The 16025-nt window shown below is 44.4% G+C and overlaps 1 protein-coding gene across 1 annotated transcript in view; it reads left to right on the plus strand.

Annotated features, from left to right (window-relative positions):
* Positions 1 to 16025, plus strand: part of SACM1L (SAC1 like phosphatidylinositide phosphatase) — a 62455-nt gene that overhangs the window by 7287 nt on the left and 39143 nt on the right. The window contains exons 2-3 of the mRNA XM_075921878.1: positions 12352 to 12449; positions 15923 to 15997. Coding sequence (XP_075777993.1) covers positions 12352 to 12449; positions 15923 to 15997 — 173 coding nt within the window. The remainder of the gene's footprint in view (positions 1 to 12351; positions 12450 to 15922; positions 15998 to 16025) is intronic.

Here is a 16025-nt window from a genome sequence, read left to right on the forward strand (position 1 = left end):
GCGGCCTCACCAGTGCCAAATAGAGCAGGACAGTTACCTCCTATGTCTGACATGCATCAATAGGAACATAGTATCCCAGAATATTTTCATTTTTCATGACTGCATCGCATTTGTTGACTCAGATTCAACTTATGATCCAGTATAAACTCCAGACCCTTTTCAACAGGATTACCACCTAGACAATTATTCCTCATTTTGTAGATTTGATTTTCATCTTCCAAAGTGAAATACTTTGCACTTGTCTTTGTTTAATTTTATCTTGTTGATTTCAGACGACTCCTCCAATTTAAGGTTCTCTTTAATTCTAATCCTGTACTTCAGAGTGCTTGCAATCCCTTCCAGCATTGTCACCTAAAGATTTTATAAGCATAATCTCCACTCTGTTATCCAGTCATTAAGGAAAATATTGAGTAGTACTGGACCCAGAAATTACTACCACAGATCTCCACTAGATATCTTCTTCTAGTCTGACAGCAAGTCTTTGATCACTCGCTGAGTACAGTTTTTCAACCTGTTGTGCACCTTGTGCACCCACTTTGTAATAGGGAAATGTGGTCTACATGAAACTAACTTGCTAATGAAAGTGTCACCTGGGATTTTGTGAAAAGCCTTACTAAAACCAAGAGACAAAATGTACTGTTGCTTCATCCATCCAGTAATGCTGTCAAAGAAATAAACTAGGTTGGTTTGGAATGATTTGTTCTTGACAATTCTATTTTGGCTATTCCTTCTTATCCTCCAAGTACTTATAAACTGATTATTTGATAACTTGGTCTAATATCTTTCTAGGTATCAAAGTTAAGCTGACTGGTCTATACTTCCGTGGGTCCTCTTAGGACCTGTGCGGGGAGAGGGAGGTAAAAAAGGGAACAATGTTTTCCCCTTTTCCAGTCTTCTAGGACCTTGCCTACTCCATGTATTCTCAGAGATATTTGGTAATGGTTCTGAAATTTTCAGCATGTTCCTTAAGTACCCTAAGAAGAATTTCACTTGGCCCTGCTGACATGAATACATCCAATTTATCTAAATATTCTTTAACTCCTACTTTTCCTACTTTGGTTTCTGTTCCTTTCTCCTTGTTGTTAATATTAAGTGTTGCTGCAGCGTTAGACACAACTTTTATCCTAGACTAATTGGAAAATCCCTTGCTCAGCCAGGTCATCTAAATTACAGATTTCTTTCCCAGTTTGCACGTCTCGCTTACATGACATAGATGCTTTTGCATGACAGCAAGACAAAGTTGGTACTTCTTAGCCAGGTAACTCACTCTTTGGACAGTCACCATTCTTGTAGGCATCTCAATTTTCTCTATTGGACAAGAAGAGGAACCAAGCCTACACGCACTGGGAATTGCATGTATTAATATCTGTTCATTTTCTACCCATGTGGGTGGGCGTAAGGATGTTAGCATGTTGGAGCCAATTTCACATATGACATGATAAAAGCACAATAGTAATTTTAGGGCTGGATGCCCACACAGATGAGCTTGGTTGATATCATCTGTCTCCTTCCAAATTCTGCAGACTCTGACAATATTTATCCTTTTATTTTGGTTCGGATTTTGAAGTCTTTCTTCAGTCTTAAGTGCAAGAAACTTGAACCTCTGTGGAAATTGCAAATCAAATTAAATCCCTGTGTTTACCAGGGAAAACTGGTTCCTTGCCATTGATAAGTGGATTTTTCAAGCTTTGGCTCAACTCCTACCTCTCCCTTTTCTACACTCACTAGACTTCCATATTTTTGAAAGTACTTAAAGCAAACCACCCTCTTGTCTAGAGGCAACTAGAAGTGTCTTTAAAAATCTGACCTATATTTCCAGTTAATTACCATTCTAGTTTATCTACAGCAGGGGTGGGCAAAGGGCCTCTGTGGGTTGGATCTGGCCCACCAAGCGGGTTCCTCAGGCCTGCGGAGGCCTTGCCACTTCCCTGCCCCCAGGCCAGTTAGGACCTGGGAATGGAGGGAGCACAGTTTCCTCCACCCTGCCAGGAGCCCGCAGCGCTTCTAAACACCGTGGGCTCCTGGCAGGGTAAGAGGAAACTTTGCGTGCTCTCCTGCCCCCAGCCCTGATTGGCCTGGGGGTGGAGGGAGGGCATGAAGTTTCCTCTGTCCTGCGCCCCAGCCCTGCGAGGAGTGCATGGCCCTTAAGAGCCACGCAGTCCTGGCAGGGTGAGAGGAGGATTTGCGCTCTCCCCAGACCCTGATTGGCCTGGGGATGGGGGAGTGTGGGAAGTCTACCACAAGGGGCATGGGCGCCTGGGGGGAACCTGGGGAGGGGGACAAAAATGCTCTACAACCCCCAGAACAATCATGGTCTGTGGGTGGGGAAGCCCAGAAACATCCTGGCACTGCCCTTTCTGTTTGAGGCCTCGCCCCTTCCGGTGCAGCCGGAAATCTTCAAAATTTTCTGATGCGGCCCCTGGCAAAAAATTATTGCCCACCCCTGACTTACAGGGTGGCAGTGGTGTTAATGGAGGAAAGCTGCTTGCATTCCTTTCTTGCTAAAGGAGTTGTTTATAGTACTACTGGGACCCATAGCAGAGGAAGCTACAACTTGAGCAAGAAATACTTGAATATTAAATGCGACTTTTATTAGCCTAAATATTAATTTTAATATAAAATTCTTTAGTGCCTTTTTAACCTTTGCATCCCTAGAATTAAGTGTAAACTGGCAGATGTCACCCTTAATGGGTGTGGCGTACTGGTTCTGGTTAACTGGAAAGGGAAGCTGGTTGCAGAGCTCACAGCAAAGCCTCTTCCCCAGGAGTGGGGCTGGCAGCACTATTTGAAATCCCGGGTGTGGGCGGGTGTCAGCACACCTACTTCTAAAAGCCCTCCCCATGCCTTGTGGGAGGGACCACTGGACCTGGGGCTCAACAGATTACTTGGGACAGCTAATAAAAGCCCAGCTCCCAGGGAGGCGTCGTGGTGGGCTCCGCAGTATAAAGCTTAAATAAGCCCCCAGCGTAAGTAAGAGTGTAACAGTGATTTTTAGTGGTTACACAGTTACATTTTTTTAAAATGTATTTTTACATCCCTACTTAGTTTCTACTAGCTTGATTCTTATTTCCTCTCTAGTCTGGCACCTTCAGGACCTGACTGGTGCTAAACCAGAGAATTTGCTGAACCATGGGAGATCAATATTGTCTGGAGGCATCATCAACGCTTACTGTGCTCTTAGAAGAAATGTTATGGGTAAATTAGAGCTAAATAACAGCATAGAACAGAGAGAGCTAAAACTGATGGCTGTAAACAAACTTTGTGGGACCGTGGGAACTTGGCCACACCCATAAGTGGACATCTAGCTAACTAAAATCATGCCAGACCACGGATGTTGCTGGACTAGAAAGGTTCAACTTCTAGCTTGATTCTAGAGATGTTGGGACTATATATTTCAGTTCTGCTTTTTTGCTTCCTCTCCCAGAAACTATTGTAGGTTACTACACTTGTATTAAATGGAGTACCCAAATAGGGGGAGAGCCTGTAGATTAAAAATGCTTTTTTTTCCAATGTTTGTTTAGAACATCTGCTAACTTGGAAGATCTGGGAACTGTGCAATATTCGAATAATATGCTATAACTAATACTTAAAATTTTACATCTTCAAAGTGCTGTGTGAACACTAACTTCTCTGTTTGTTCCCATTCTCAGTCCATTTTGATGGTACTTTGAGTACAATGTATGTATTACTGCATAGAACAGGGTGTGCTTAAAAAAAATTATTGCAGTGTTTAGAGGCTGGCATTGAGGAGTTTCCTGCGTTAGAGTAATGCTAAACATTATGGTGAATACATCAATTACTGAAGTGAAGGCATGGGAATTGAAGGATAAAAACATTGCCGAGTGATACTGAATATATTGCTTTCTTTAGTTATCATAGCATCAAAAAGCAAAGCTCATTGTGATTTTGATTTTATAAGAAAACACGAGTATTCTTTCAGTAAAATCAATGTAATTAAACCTGTGGCTGTGAAAGGTTAATTAAGTATAACCCTTAATGGGTGATGCTTACCGGTTCTAGTTAACCGGTGGAGGCTGGAGCAGCCGTCCACCTGCCGTGGGTGTGGTGCTGCTCCAGCTCTGCAGGTTGGGTTTGTATTGCCCCCATAAGGGGCAATACAGTGACTATAATGGGATGTTAAAGTCAATCCCATTATAGTCACTGTTACCCAGTGGTTCAGCTAGTTACCTCTTGGATCAGATCCTGTGCTCCACTTAGGGCAAAATAAGAACATAAGAGTGGCCATACTGGGTCAGACCAAAGGTCCATCCAGCCCAGTATCCTGTCTGCCGACAGTGGCCAATACCAGGTGACCCAGAGGGAGTGAACTGAACAGGTAATGAACAAGCGATGTCTCTCCTGCCATCCATCTCCACCCTCTGACAAACACAGGCTAAGGACACCATTCCTTACCCATCCTGGGATAAATGAAGAATTACCTGTCCCTTTGGGGGTTCCAGGACTAGCTGCTCCAAGAAGCAGTCATTTATAGTGGCTAGAAATTTTCTCTGCATCCTACTCCTGTCAGTATGTGGCTAGCTGAAATAATTGACTATTACTGCACTATCTGCTTTAATAGCCGTACAAGCGGCTGGTAGAATGTTCTTATTGCAATACGTTTTATTCAGGCATGGAATTTGTATCCATAGTTCGGGCCCTACCAAATTCATGGTCCATTTTGGTCAATTTCAAGGTCATAGGATTTTAAAAAGTCATGATTTTAGACATATCCGTCAGAAATTGTAGTCTTTTAATTGTAGGGGTCCTGATCCAAAAAGGAGTTGTGTGGGGATCACAAGGTTGTTATGGGAGGCGGGGGTTGCAGCACTGCTACCCTTCCTTCTGTGCTGCTGTTGATGGTGGTGCTGCCTTTGAACTGGGCTGCTGAAGAGCAGTGACTGCTGGCTGGAATCTAGCTCTGAAGGCAGAGCTACTGTCAGCAGCAGCACAGAACTAAGGAAGGTACGGTATGTATTAGGGATGTAAAATTTCAATTAATTGGCTAATCAGTTAGCCAATGCAATTTGCATCAACTATTTGATTAGTCAGTAAGGGCACCTCCGCCTTTGAAGTGTCGACCCCAGCTGACCCTGGGCTCCATGTGGTGCTTTGCACCCTCTCTTCTCTCTCCCACCTCTCCCCTTGCGTTGCTGCCTCTCCTGATAGAGGCAGTGGTGGGGGTGGGAGAAGGGATTAGTTGACTAGCATGTTGACTAGTTCACCTCTTTAGTATGTATGGTATTGCCATCCTTACTTCTGCACTGCTACTCACCTGCAGATGTGGGGACCCGGCCAAAGTTATTACCACTGGGCTCTCGTTGCCCAGCTCTGAAGGCAGCATAGAAGTAAGGGTAGCAATTCTCTGATCCTCCTAAAATCACCTTGTGATCCCCTTGCAACTCCCTTTTGAGTGAAGACACCCAGTTTGAGAAATGCTGGTCTCCTATGAAATCTGTATAGTATAGGATAAAAGCATACACAAGGCCAAATTTCACGGTCCCTGGCTCATTTTAGATACTGTGAATTTTGGTAGGGCCCTATCCAGTAGAGCAGTGGTCTCCAGCCTTTCTTCCACAAGATCATTTTTTCAATTTAAGAGCAATGCAAGATCAATCTCAAACCCAAATACCTTTGCCCTGCTTCCTTCCCACCCCTTCTTTGAGACCCTGACCCTGCTCCATCGTTTCTCCAAGGCCTCAGCCTGCTCACTCCATCCCTCTGCCGCCCTCATCCTCACTCCCTTTCACCAGGCCTGGGGTAGGGGTTGGGATGCAGGCTTTGATTTGGGGCCTTGGAATTTGTGGGAGGGGAAGGGCTTTGGGCTTAGCTCGTGGTGGTGGTGGTGGTGGTGGGGATTAGGGGTCAGGGGAGGTTTCAGGGTGCAAGCTCTGGGAAGGAGTTGGGGTTCAGGAAACAGGCTCTGGCTGGGCACCATTTAACTGATATGGCTTCCAGGTGGTGGAGCAGCGGAGTTAAGACAGGCTTACTCCTGTTCTGGCCCTGTACCACTCCTGAAAGTAGCTGGCATGTACAGCAATGGCTCCATAGTACCATGTGCTGCCCCTCATCTACAAGCACTCAGCCCACACCCTCTACTGGCCACAGTTTCCTTTTATTGAACAATGGGAACTGCAGGAGTGGTGTCTGCAGGCAAGGACAGCATTGGGGGGACCCCCACTCTGCCTTACTCGCAGGCTGCGGGGACCAGCCAGCCACATCCAAGAATCACAGTTACCACTAGGGTTGCCAAATGGTTTCAACAAAAATACCAGACACGCTTGACATTACATCACAATTTACATTACATCTTATTTAGAAAATACTGGACATTTTATATTTTCTCAATTTGTTTCCTGAACAGAAAGCTCAAATACTGGACTGTCCAGTTCAAAACAAGACACCCGGCAACTCTAGTTACCACAGCGATAATTACTCCAGATATGACAGGTTCAGCATTTTAGCATTCACTACTCAAATAATTAAATTTAAGCATAAGAGAGAAATGAAAATTATGAAATGCACAGGCCAGTCAGAAACCAAAAATAACATAGAAGTAACAACAATCCCCCATGTGTGCGTTGGGTCAGGAGATGAGTGGCGGACAATGTGCATTTGTGAAAATGACAGACACACGCACAGTGTGTGTGTGACAGATTTGCATTGCCAAGCTCCTTCCATACCTTTCTCTCCGTGGAGATGGGGTACAGAAGTGGGAGGGAAGGGACACCCTGACATCAGCACCTCCCCTTCCTCGCCCCCACCCCAGGAGCCTCCTGATTGCTGTGCATGGTGTGGGAGGAACTCCAAGGCAGGGGGCAGGAGCAGTATGACAGTGGGTGAAAGGGCAACTGACGTGCCAGAACTTGATAGCTTTCTGGCCAAAACAGACAGGATCACCTGTCAGAGGTTCCCAGATCTACTGGTAGATCCGGATATACTGGTTGTTGACCACTTCAGTACAGATTCTATAATATAGCTTCTATCATGTAAGCTTTTTACCTTTATTTTGACTAGGGATGTTAACTGGTAAGTATGCTTAGTGGGTGATGCTTTCTGGTTATGATTAACTGGTGGGGGCTGGAGCAATCCCTCAGGGCCTGCCATAGATGGGGGTGCCCCACCTCAGTTGGAGCAGAGGGTTCATCCCAGTGCGCTACAGGCGGGGGTACTCCAGACTGGCTGGCTGGAGCACCTCCTCTTCTGCCTGTCCCCATTTAATAATTTAATCGGTTAAACATAGCATTTAACTGGCTGGCTAACTAAACAGGACTCTATATCCCTAGTTTTGATGCTGTACTTTCTTTAACATATAGTGTCATCCCCTACCAATGTGATCTACTTTGTATATTTATGCCCCTAGCAACATGACCCTCTCTATATATCATGTCCCATTGATTATCCTCACTTCACTATGTTTTTCTGATGCCCTATTTTATCAAAACTCACCTAATACCAGGCACTCTAATTCACCCATCTTAATGTTTTTTAAACTTCTATAATCCGCATATAAGCACTTGTAATTATATATTGTCAATACAGGCAGTCCCCGGGTTACGTACAAGATAGGGACTGTAGGTTTGTTCTTAAGTTGAATCTGTATGTAAGTCGGAACTGGCGTCCAGATTCAGCCGCTGCTGAAACTGACCGCCAGTTCTGACTTACATACAGATTCAACTTAAGAACCCCAAGCGTCCCCAAGTCAGCTGCTGCTGAAACTGATCAGCAGCTGATTCCAGGAAGCCTGGGGCAGAGCAACTCTGCCTCTGGCTTCCTGTAGTCAGCGCTGGTCAGTTTCAGCAGCGGCTGACTTGGGGACGCCTGGGGCAGAGCAGCTGGGGTGTTGCTGGTTGCTCCAGTAGCACCGCTCCTCGGCGCTACTGGACCAACCCAGCAGCACCCCAGCTGCTCTGCCCCAGGCGTCCTGATTCAGCCACTGCTGAAACTGACCAGCAGCGGCTGAATCAGGACCTAGGGCAGAGCAGCTGGGGTGCTGCCGGGTTGGTCCAGTAGTGCCCAGAGCGGCGCTGCAGGACCAATCGGCAGCGCCCCAGCTGCTCTGCCCCAGGGTCCACAACAAAAGCCTGGTCTGCTGGGGGGGGGGGGCACACTAGCTGCGCCCCCCCCCCCCCCCCCAGCAGACCAGGGACAAGGGGAGCAGAGCTGCAGCGGCAGCGGGGTGCCGCGCCTCTGAGGCTTTGCTCTGGCAAAGTCTCAGAGGCGGGGGACCCCGCCGCGGCTGCTTCAGTCCCGGTGCCTGTGGTCTGCTGGAGACCGTCCCCAGCAGACCACAGGCACCGGGACTGAAGCCGCAGCCGCGGCGGGTTCCCGCGCTTCTGAGGCTTTGCTCCGGCAAAGCCTCAGAAGCGCGGGAACCCGCCGCGGCTGCGGCTTCGCTCCCGGTGCCCCTGGTCTGCTGGAGACGGTCTCCAGCAGACCAGGGGCACCGGGAGCAGCTTACGAACGGGGCTTTCTCGCCCCAGAGCTCGCAGGTAGCAATCCGCCACTTCGACCTCTGGGGCGAGAGAGCCCCGTTCGTAAGTGCGGATCTGACATAAGTCGGATCCGCGTAAGTCGGGGACTGCCTGTATTCTGATTCTTGCCTTCATTTTTATGTTTAAATGAGACTCCCTTTTGTTTTATGGAAAAATTCATCACTAGCTTCTATCTGCACGTTGCCAACTTCTTTCCTATCCTCAATACCAGGGCTAATCAACATGTGGCCCGCAGCCCATTTGTTTGAGGCCTGCGGTGCGGTTTGGGTTTACGCGTGGCTGAACACACAGCTCACGGGTGGGAGTCAAAACAAAAAAGTAGTCAGTATAATGGTCTTCTATTGTAGTTAAATTCCTGGACTGTCATTTCTCATTAAAAGTGCTGTCGTATGGGTGGAAGTTGGGTAAATATTGTATTTTATTACTGGCAGGAGAACTGCCTTAAATGGGGACTGTGTGTTGTGTAGTCTTGCCTTAATCTTTGTATTCGTGCCTGTGAATGTGGAAAAAAGCTGTTTGCATGTAAATGAAACCACACTTAAGTTAGGCCCTCAGCATGTGCTGTGAGTATCATTGTGGCTCCAGGGCTTCGAGAGTTGAGTCGCCCTGCTCTATACAGTAAAACTCCAGTGGTCCGGCATCCAATGGTCCGGCACCATCTGGATCCTGGAAGTGCTCCGGGCAGCTGGACAATTGGAGCTGGTCTGTCCCCAGCTTCCCCGATTCAGCCGCTGCTGAAACTGACCAGTGGCTGACTCGGGGAAGCCAGGGGTAGAGCAGCTCTGTCCCGGGCTTCCTGGAGTCAGTCGCTGGTCAGTTTCAGCAGTGGCTGACTTGGGGAAATCTGGGGCAGAGCAGCTGGAGTGCTGCTGGGTTGGTCACGCAGCGCCGAGGGGCGCATCTTCCCCCCCCCCCATCCACCCCAGACCTCTCATAGCCCCCCCTTTCCGATAGTCCGGCATATCTGATAATCCGGCACCCCCTGGGTTCTAACGGTGCCAGATTATGGGAAGTTTACTGTACTATGAGATACAAATATAATGTGTATCTATGTAAGGGATATCTTTATCTGACCTGTGGGCTCCTCTGCACTTACTGGCTTGGTACATAGAAATATTCAAACAACACATGCTTAGTTGTGTAAATGGAGAATTCTAACTTAATTTAATAAGTGTGTTCACTGCTGTTTTCGTTTAATAGAAGCTGCAAAAACTGCCAGAACTTCTAAAAACAGAAAAATGATGCCCAAAGCAATTTATTCCATGAATAGAAAACAAATAGCTGTTTGATAACCAGAATGTACTATTTAATGAATGTTTCTGAAGAAACTCAGTTGATGATGAATGAGTTTCTTAAAATACAGAAAAGCTCTTCCTGAGTACAACACGTGCTTTACCACAGAAGGAATCCTTATTGCACATATGACTCTTTAAATATTTGTATCTGGAATAATTTCAAAATATGTATACATTTTCTTAAGATACTTTGGAAAACTCAGTAGAACTTGTCTCATTTTTAACTGCCACTTGCCCAGACCTATTTTCTTCAGAGTACATATGCAAAAGCAGTTTGAATTTAAAATAGGATTTAGAACCTTCTTTTGGTATATACCAAAATACTTGACAAATATGGATCTTACAAGTTTGATTATAGCAGTATAACAGATTTTTAGTCTCATATGGACCAGGGTCTGAAATATTCTGTGAAGAGTTCAAGTATACATTTTGTGTGGGGGGAGTGATGTCTTCCATTCTTTTTGGAATGGTGTAGGGTACGGATGTTAAGGACTAGTCGACTATCGGATAAGCAAATGCTTTTCAGATAGTCAGTTGTCAAGTCCATTTCCCCCACCCTTGCTACCTCTGGGATAGAGGCAGCAAAGGAGAGGGGAGCTAAGAGGGGGTATTTTAAAGGGGCAGCGCAGCACAGTGGAGCCCAGGGGCAGCTGTGCAGCGCTGCCCCTTTGAAACACAGCCTCGGCGTTTCAAAGCGGCAGAGACATGTTGAGCCCGGGGTCAGTTGGGGACTCCAGCTGATCCCAGGCTCCACCTGGCATTTCTGTGGAACCTGGTATCATTTAGTTTTCTCTGCTCCCCTACTTATCTTTTTAGATGACCTGAGATCAACACCACCAAACATGCTGATATTATCTTCCCCTTACTGTCTGTAAATCGTTGTGTTCTACTCATTCAGTTTAAACTCTGCTGCTGTTATTAAAGATGATTGAGGGGCATGAGGAAGGGAGTAAAATGCAGTGACATAAACTAAGATAAAGTGATGTAAAATATACGAAGTGTGGGAAACTTGGTTGTTATGCTAGGTCTTGGACACCCTTATGAGAGTTTAGGGGCTCACTGTGCTAGACTGTACGTGCGCACATCAGAAAGATGATCCCTGCCCCCAAAACACCTTTGTCTAGAATATGAAGAAAATGTGTTAATTTTCCATTTTTAACCGTTGATATGTCTCCAAGGTGATGGTCTCTTCAAAAAATAGCCTTTCATGCAGTAGAAATGTTGTCCACTCTGAGTTTTTTTTTTTTTTTTTTTTTCTAAACATTAGGATGAAACTAAATCAGAGAAAGCGATGAAGTTTCCAAGGTGTGTTCCTATATCTAGGATTAAAAAAGTCACTTCCTTTTTACTACTTTTAGGAAATTAATTTAGAGCCCTGAGATGTAATGGCAATATAGCAATAACATTAAGAAAAGCAACGTTTAATTGGAAGGGAGGGGAAATTGGAAAAAAAATTCTAATGATGGGACTTTCACCATCACATGAGGCACTTGAAACTTGACGAGACAAAGCTCTGTGGTAGAAAGCAATCCTGCAAGAAGGAATGAGGGAAAAAGATTAGTAAAAATAGTTCCCCATTTCTTTATATAATTAATATTATGGGTAGAGGGAGTCTCGTATCCAGCAGACCAGGTGGCCTTTTCACCACTGGCTCTGGTATACAGCTATGATATCCTTAGTTATCCAATGGGAATATGGCTTTGGATAGTTATCCTCCATAGCAATGTTCTGTTTTAGGCATTCACCTATTAACTTAGGTCTCTGTTTCTTTTAAACTACTAATCTTAAAAATGCCTGTGTTTGAGTCCAAAGGATTTACCTAAAAAAAATAAGTACGGAGCCAGAACAGGTTGACAGGTGTTTACATTATTTTTATACTTTAGATATGATAGAGGTACATCACCCTAAGCAGAAATCTTGTGGGCAGTCTGGAAGGTGCCAGCCTTAAAATAAGTCTGGGTACGATGTGCTCTTTCATGAATTGTGTTTTGGGCTAGGATTGTGATAAAGTAGCGCTTTGTTTTTAGTGGATTTTTACATGCATTTTTCAAAGGCTTTTGTTAGTAAAAAATGAGCTTAAGTGTGTCAGTCTTCTCTCTTCATCTCTTTCAATTTGAGATCTGATGAATGTGTACTTTTGTGGTACATTGTTATTGTATTAGTAATTCAGTAAAATGGACGGTTTTGTTGCCATAGCTTGATCTCTGAGAAGCTTAAGATTTTGTACATAGCTCATGTAAACTAAATTTTAATTGAACATGTTTAAGGAATCATTCTGCGCAAAACGGTTCAATATTTTTCACTCCCAGGAGAGTGATAGAGGATTATTTCCCTGGTGTTAAGCAAGCAAGGAATTTTGCATTCAAGAGATTAAAACTCTCAAATTCATATTTCGAGTCATTGCTGTACAAAATAAATGAGTGGAATACTGCTGTTTTAAAAATTTGTTCTGTGGTTAGGAAAAAATGAAAACTGGCTGTTTAACTGTTTATAACTACATATGTAAAATGGAACTTGTATGGCAAGTCTGTTTTTCTTACCCCAGCTCTTAATTTATTTTAAAGGCACATAACACCAGAGAAGTTTTACGTGGAAGCTTGTGATGATGGAGCTGATGATGTTCTTGCCATTGACAGAGTCTCCACAGAAGTCACTCTTACAGGTATGCTTTACACAAGCACTAGACCCCTTCAAGTGTAAAGTACAGTGACAAAACGCAATGAACAGTCTAAATGCTAGGGATATTAGAATTAATTTAATTTAGTAATCATGTAACTGCAACAATTCTTAGTGGTTACGTGATTATTCGATGGCCCCCAGGGATGGGGATGGCAGCCAGTTGCACTCCTGGTCCCACTCCTGGGGAGCCGCATCAATCCTGTGCTGCTGCCTCTATTAGAGGCAGCAGCACGGGGTGGCAAGTGGAAGCTGATCCACGGGGTGGCAAGTGGAAGAGCTGGTTTAAAAATTGGCTCCCTGGGTAGACTGGCTTCTGCCTGCTGCCCTGTGCTGCTGCCTCTGCATCAGAGGCAGCAGCATAGAGTAACAGTAGCCCTTGTCCACGAGAAGTGGTGAGACTGAGCTCTCCATGGACAGAGGCTGCTCTAGCATCCCACGGAGCAATCCCTGTCTGGGCTGAGCCCAGCCTGCAGTGGACAGAGGCTGCTCCATGGCAACCGTTCTGTCCTTGGAAGACCTGAGCTCCTTGTGGACAGCGACTTCTCCTGTATACCAAAAAGGAGCATCTGTCTGTGGTGAGCCCAGTCCTGCTGCAGACAGAGGCTGCTCCGTGGGATGCCTGAGCAACCTCTGTCTGCAGGGGGCTCAGGTCTTCTGTGGACAGTAGTTACTGCCGTTCCATGCTGCTGCCTCTGTATGAAAGGTGGCAGATGGCTTCCCTACATGCTCTTCATTTAAAACTCAGACTGATGGGCTGGGACTGAGCCAGTCTGTCTGTCAGAGTTTTAAATGTGGAGCATGAGGTGTGTGTCTGTTGCAGTTTACCAGAACTGTTAACCAATAAGCAATCGCTTATCAGTTAAACGTTTATCTGGTTAGCTTCTAATAGCCCCACTAAATACTACTTCAAAGCTGAAAATCATGGTTCTTCAGAGAGCTTACCTGAATATCCTCATTTAAGATGCTACAATAATTAGTCTATTTTTGCCTCACTTGTGATGTTGAGTATTTTTCTACTCTTCAGATTGGATACTAATTTGCGGTAGCAGATATTCAAAATGTGCTGTGATTTTGATTAAAACATTAATTTTACTGAAAATACAGAATTCATAGATCTCTCTTTCTGCAGCTCAATGTAGAATTTTTTTCTTGGGAGATAATTGTAAGGTTCTTGGTAGTTATGTAGCTGTGTGTATTAAATATATGTGGTGAAAATTATATGGTATAGCACAACTAAATTCGGGCTCCCACTCACGCACAGGAAGGATGAATGTCATGCAAGTGTGCTCCTATAACTTCAAGAGCTCAATCCATTTAGCTTAATGAAGAGAATGTTACGGGATGACTCAAATACAGTCTGAGTATCTATTAAAGGAATAAATACTTAATGATGGGCTCATCAATCCAGAAGAGAAAAGTATAACACGAGCCAGTGGCTGGAAGTTAAAGCTAGACAAAACTGAAAATAAGATACAGATTTTTGACAGTGAGGGTAATTAACCATTTGAACAATTTTCCCTTGGTAAATTGGTAACTTTTTTAAAATCAGGATTGGATATTTTTTGTAAAATATCTACTCTAGGAGTTATTTTGGGGGAAGTTCTATGGCTGTGCCATATAGGAGATCAGACTAGATAATCTCTTCTGGCTTGGGCATCTATGAACTTGGCCAACATATTTCACTCTTCTTTCTACAATAGAAGATTTATCTGGTGTTGCTTGGATCCTTTAGGGTGTAAGAGGCTGAGTATGTGGGTGGTGCAGGAGTCCGAATTGGAGGAGCTAAGGGCAGAGAGTAGGGGGCTATAGAGGTGAGGGTTGAACACTGAGGAGGGACTCAGGGTAGGGAGTTGGAGAGTGCAGGAGTCAGAGCAGTGGGGAGAAGGGAGGCGTGCTGCGCTGCGCACTTGATGGCTGCTGCCCAGGGTGACAGGGCCACACTGGTCCCTGTGGTCATTCGAGAGTATAACTGTCTCTGCTATCACAGCCCTTCTTTTCTGTTTGAGACTGTCACATTCCATGCACATCCCATTGTCCTGGTACAAACAAACCCTTACCTTGCTTTAGGTTATAAGAGGAAGCTGCATACCAAATTTGGTGGTTCTAGCTCTTCCCATTTAGGAGGAGTTCTTGAACAGACAGACTCCCGGATGGACACAGATGTACAAACTGTTTCAAATACATAGTAGATGGTGATCCTTTTTAGCTTTTCCTGAGCTAGTAAAAGGCTACAGTGTGAGTTGTTTTAGAGTGCTGAGCCAGTTGGTGTGGTTTTAACAAACATAAGTTGTTTCTCAACTGCAGGCATGCATCTTGAAACAAACCTTTTAATACTGAGTTATGAATTTCAGAAAATAGGATGTTAAGTGTACTCAAATGTTGTCTTATTGAGAGGAGTTGCTACAGTACACAGATTCTAATATGAAAATAAAATATCTTTGTTCTCTCACCTAGAAGATGAAATTAAAACCCGTTTTCCAGCTAAATTTGGACTGTAAATCTTACAATATTTTGTACAAGATTAGAACGTTCACCCTATTGAAAAATTATGGTACTGGAATAGCGATTACTTCAGAGCTGCAAGGATTACTCTTCCCAGGTTTCTGTTGTCTGCCAATTCTTAATGCCGATGGTTCATTAAGATATAAACTTTTCAGGACAAAGTATGTTGTCCCAGCAGCTACTTTATTCATTGAATTACATGTCAGTGAAATTATAATCTAGTCACTCTCTTTTTCCCTAAATCAAACTCTGAGGGCAGTTAACTGACTTAAATTTAGGACAAGCCTGGTTTAAAACTTAGTAGTAATGATCTTCACAGTGAACCCCCCAGGAGGGATACTAAAATTATAATGCAGAAGCAATTTTGCAAGCTGCACCCATCTATCCATCTCCTTTCTCCCCTCCCCTCTCTCACACACCTATTACTGAATATATTTTCTGTACTAAGAGCTATGCACGTCTGGTAGTCTTTGCCTTGAAGAGCTGGCCTTAAAACATAGAGAAAACAATTCAGACTGCATGTCTGGCCCTGTTGCTCATTGTGGAATTGGACTAAGTTGCTGTAGGAGTGCTCCAAAGTGGGAAAGCCAAGTATTGTGGGTTAAGTCTGGTATTGGGGCCTTAACACATGGAGTTTGTTTCAAAACAGGAAACTCCTTGCTGGGGCGGTGTACTACTGCTGAGCTACCCAGCTAGACTGTCGTGTAAATGAACTGGAGTTTCTTCAGTTGGAATTATTCTTGGTGATTAAACAAAATAAAAACTTTAATTTCCTAACTTTAAATTCTTTCCCCAGCAGGTTTTCAAACTCTAATCCATTGCCATTCACTACTGTGATTCATTAATGACATGCAGCCTTTGGTTAAAACTTCATGATCAAATCGAGCTTAATAAAGTTACACATGATATAATCATGAAACATGAAATTTGACATATTGTTTTTCTGCTTTTCAGTTAAGAAAGATGTTCCCCCTTCAGCAGTAACAAGACCCATATGTGGCATTTTGGGAACAATCCGCCTGGTGGCAGGTAAGGAAAACAAAATACTATGCAGGTG

This window comes from Pelodiscus sinensis, chromosome 2 (genome assembly GCF_049634645.1).
Source record: "Pelodiscus sinensis isolate JC-2024 chromosome 2, ASM4963464v1, whole genome shotgun sequence".
NCBI classification, from domain to species: Eukaryota; Metazoa; Chordata; order Testudines; family Trionychidae; genus Pelodiscus; species Pelodiscus sinensis.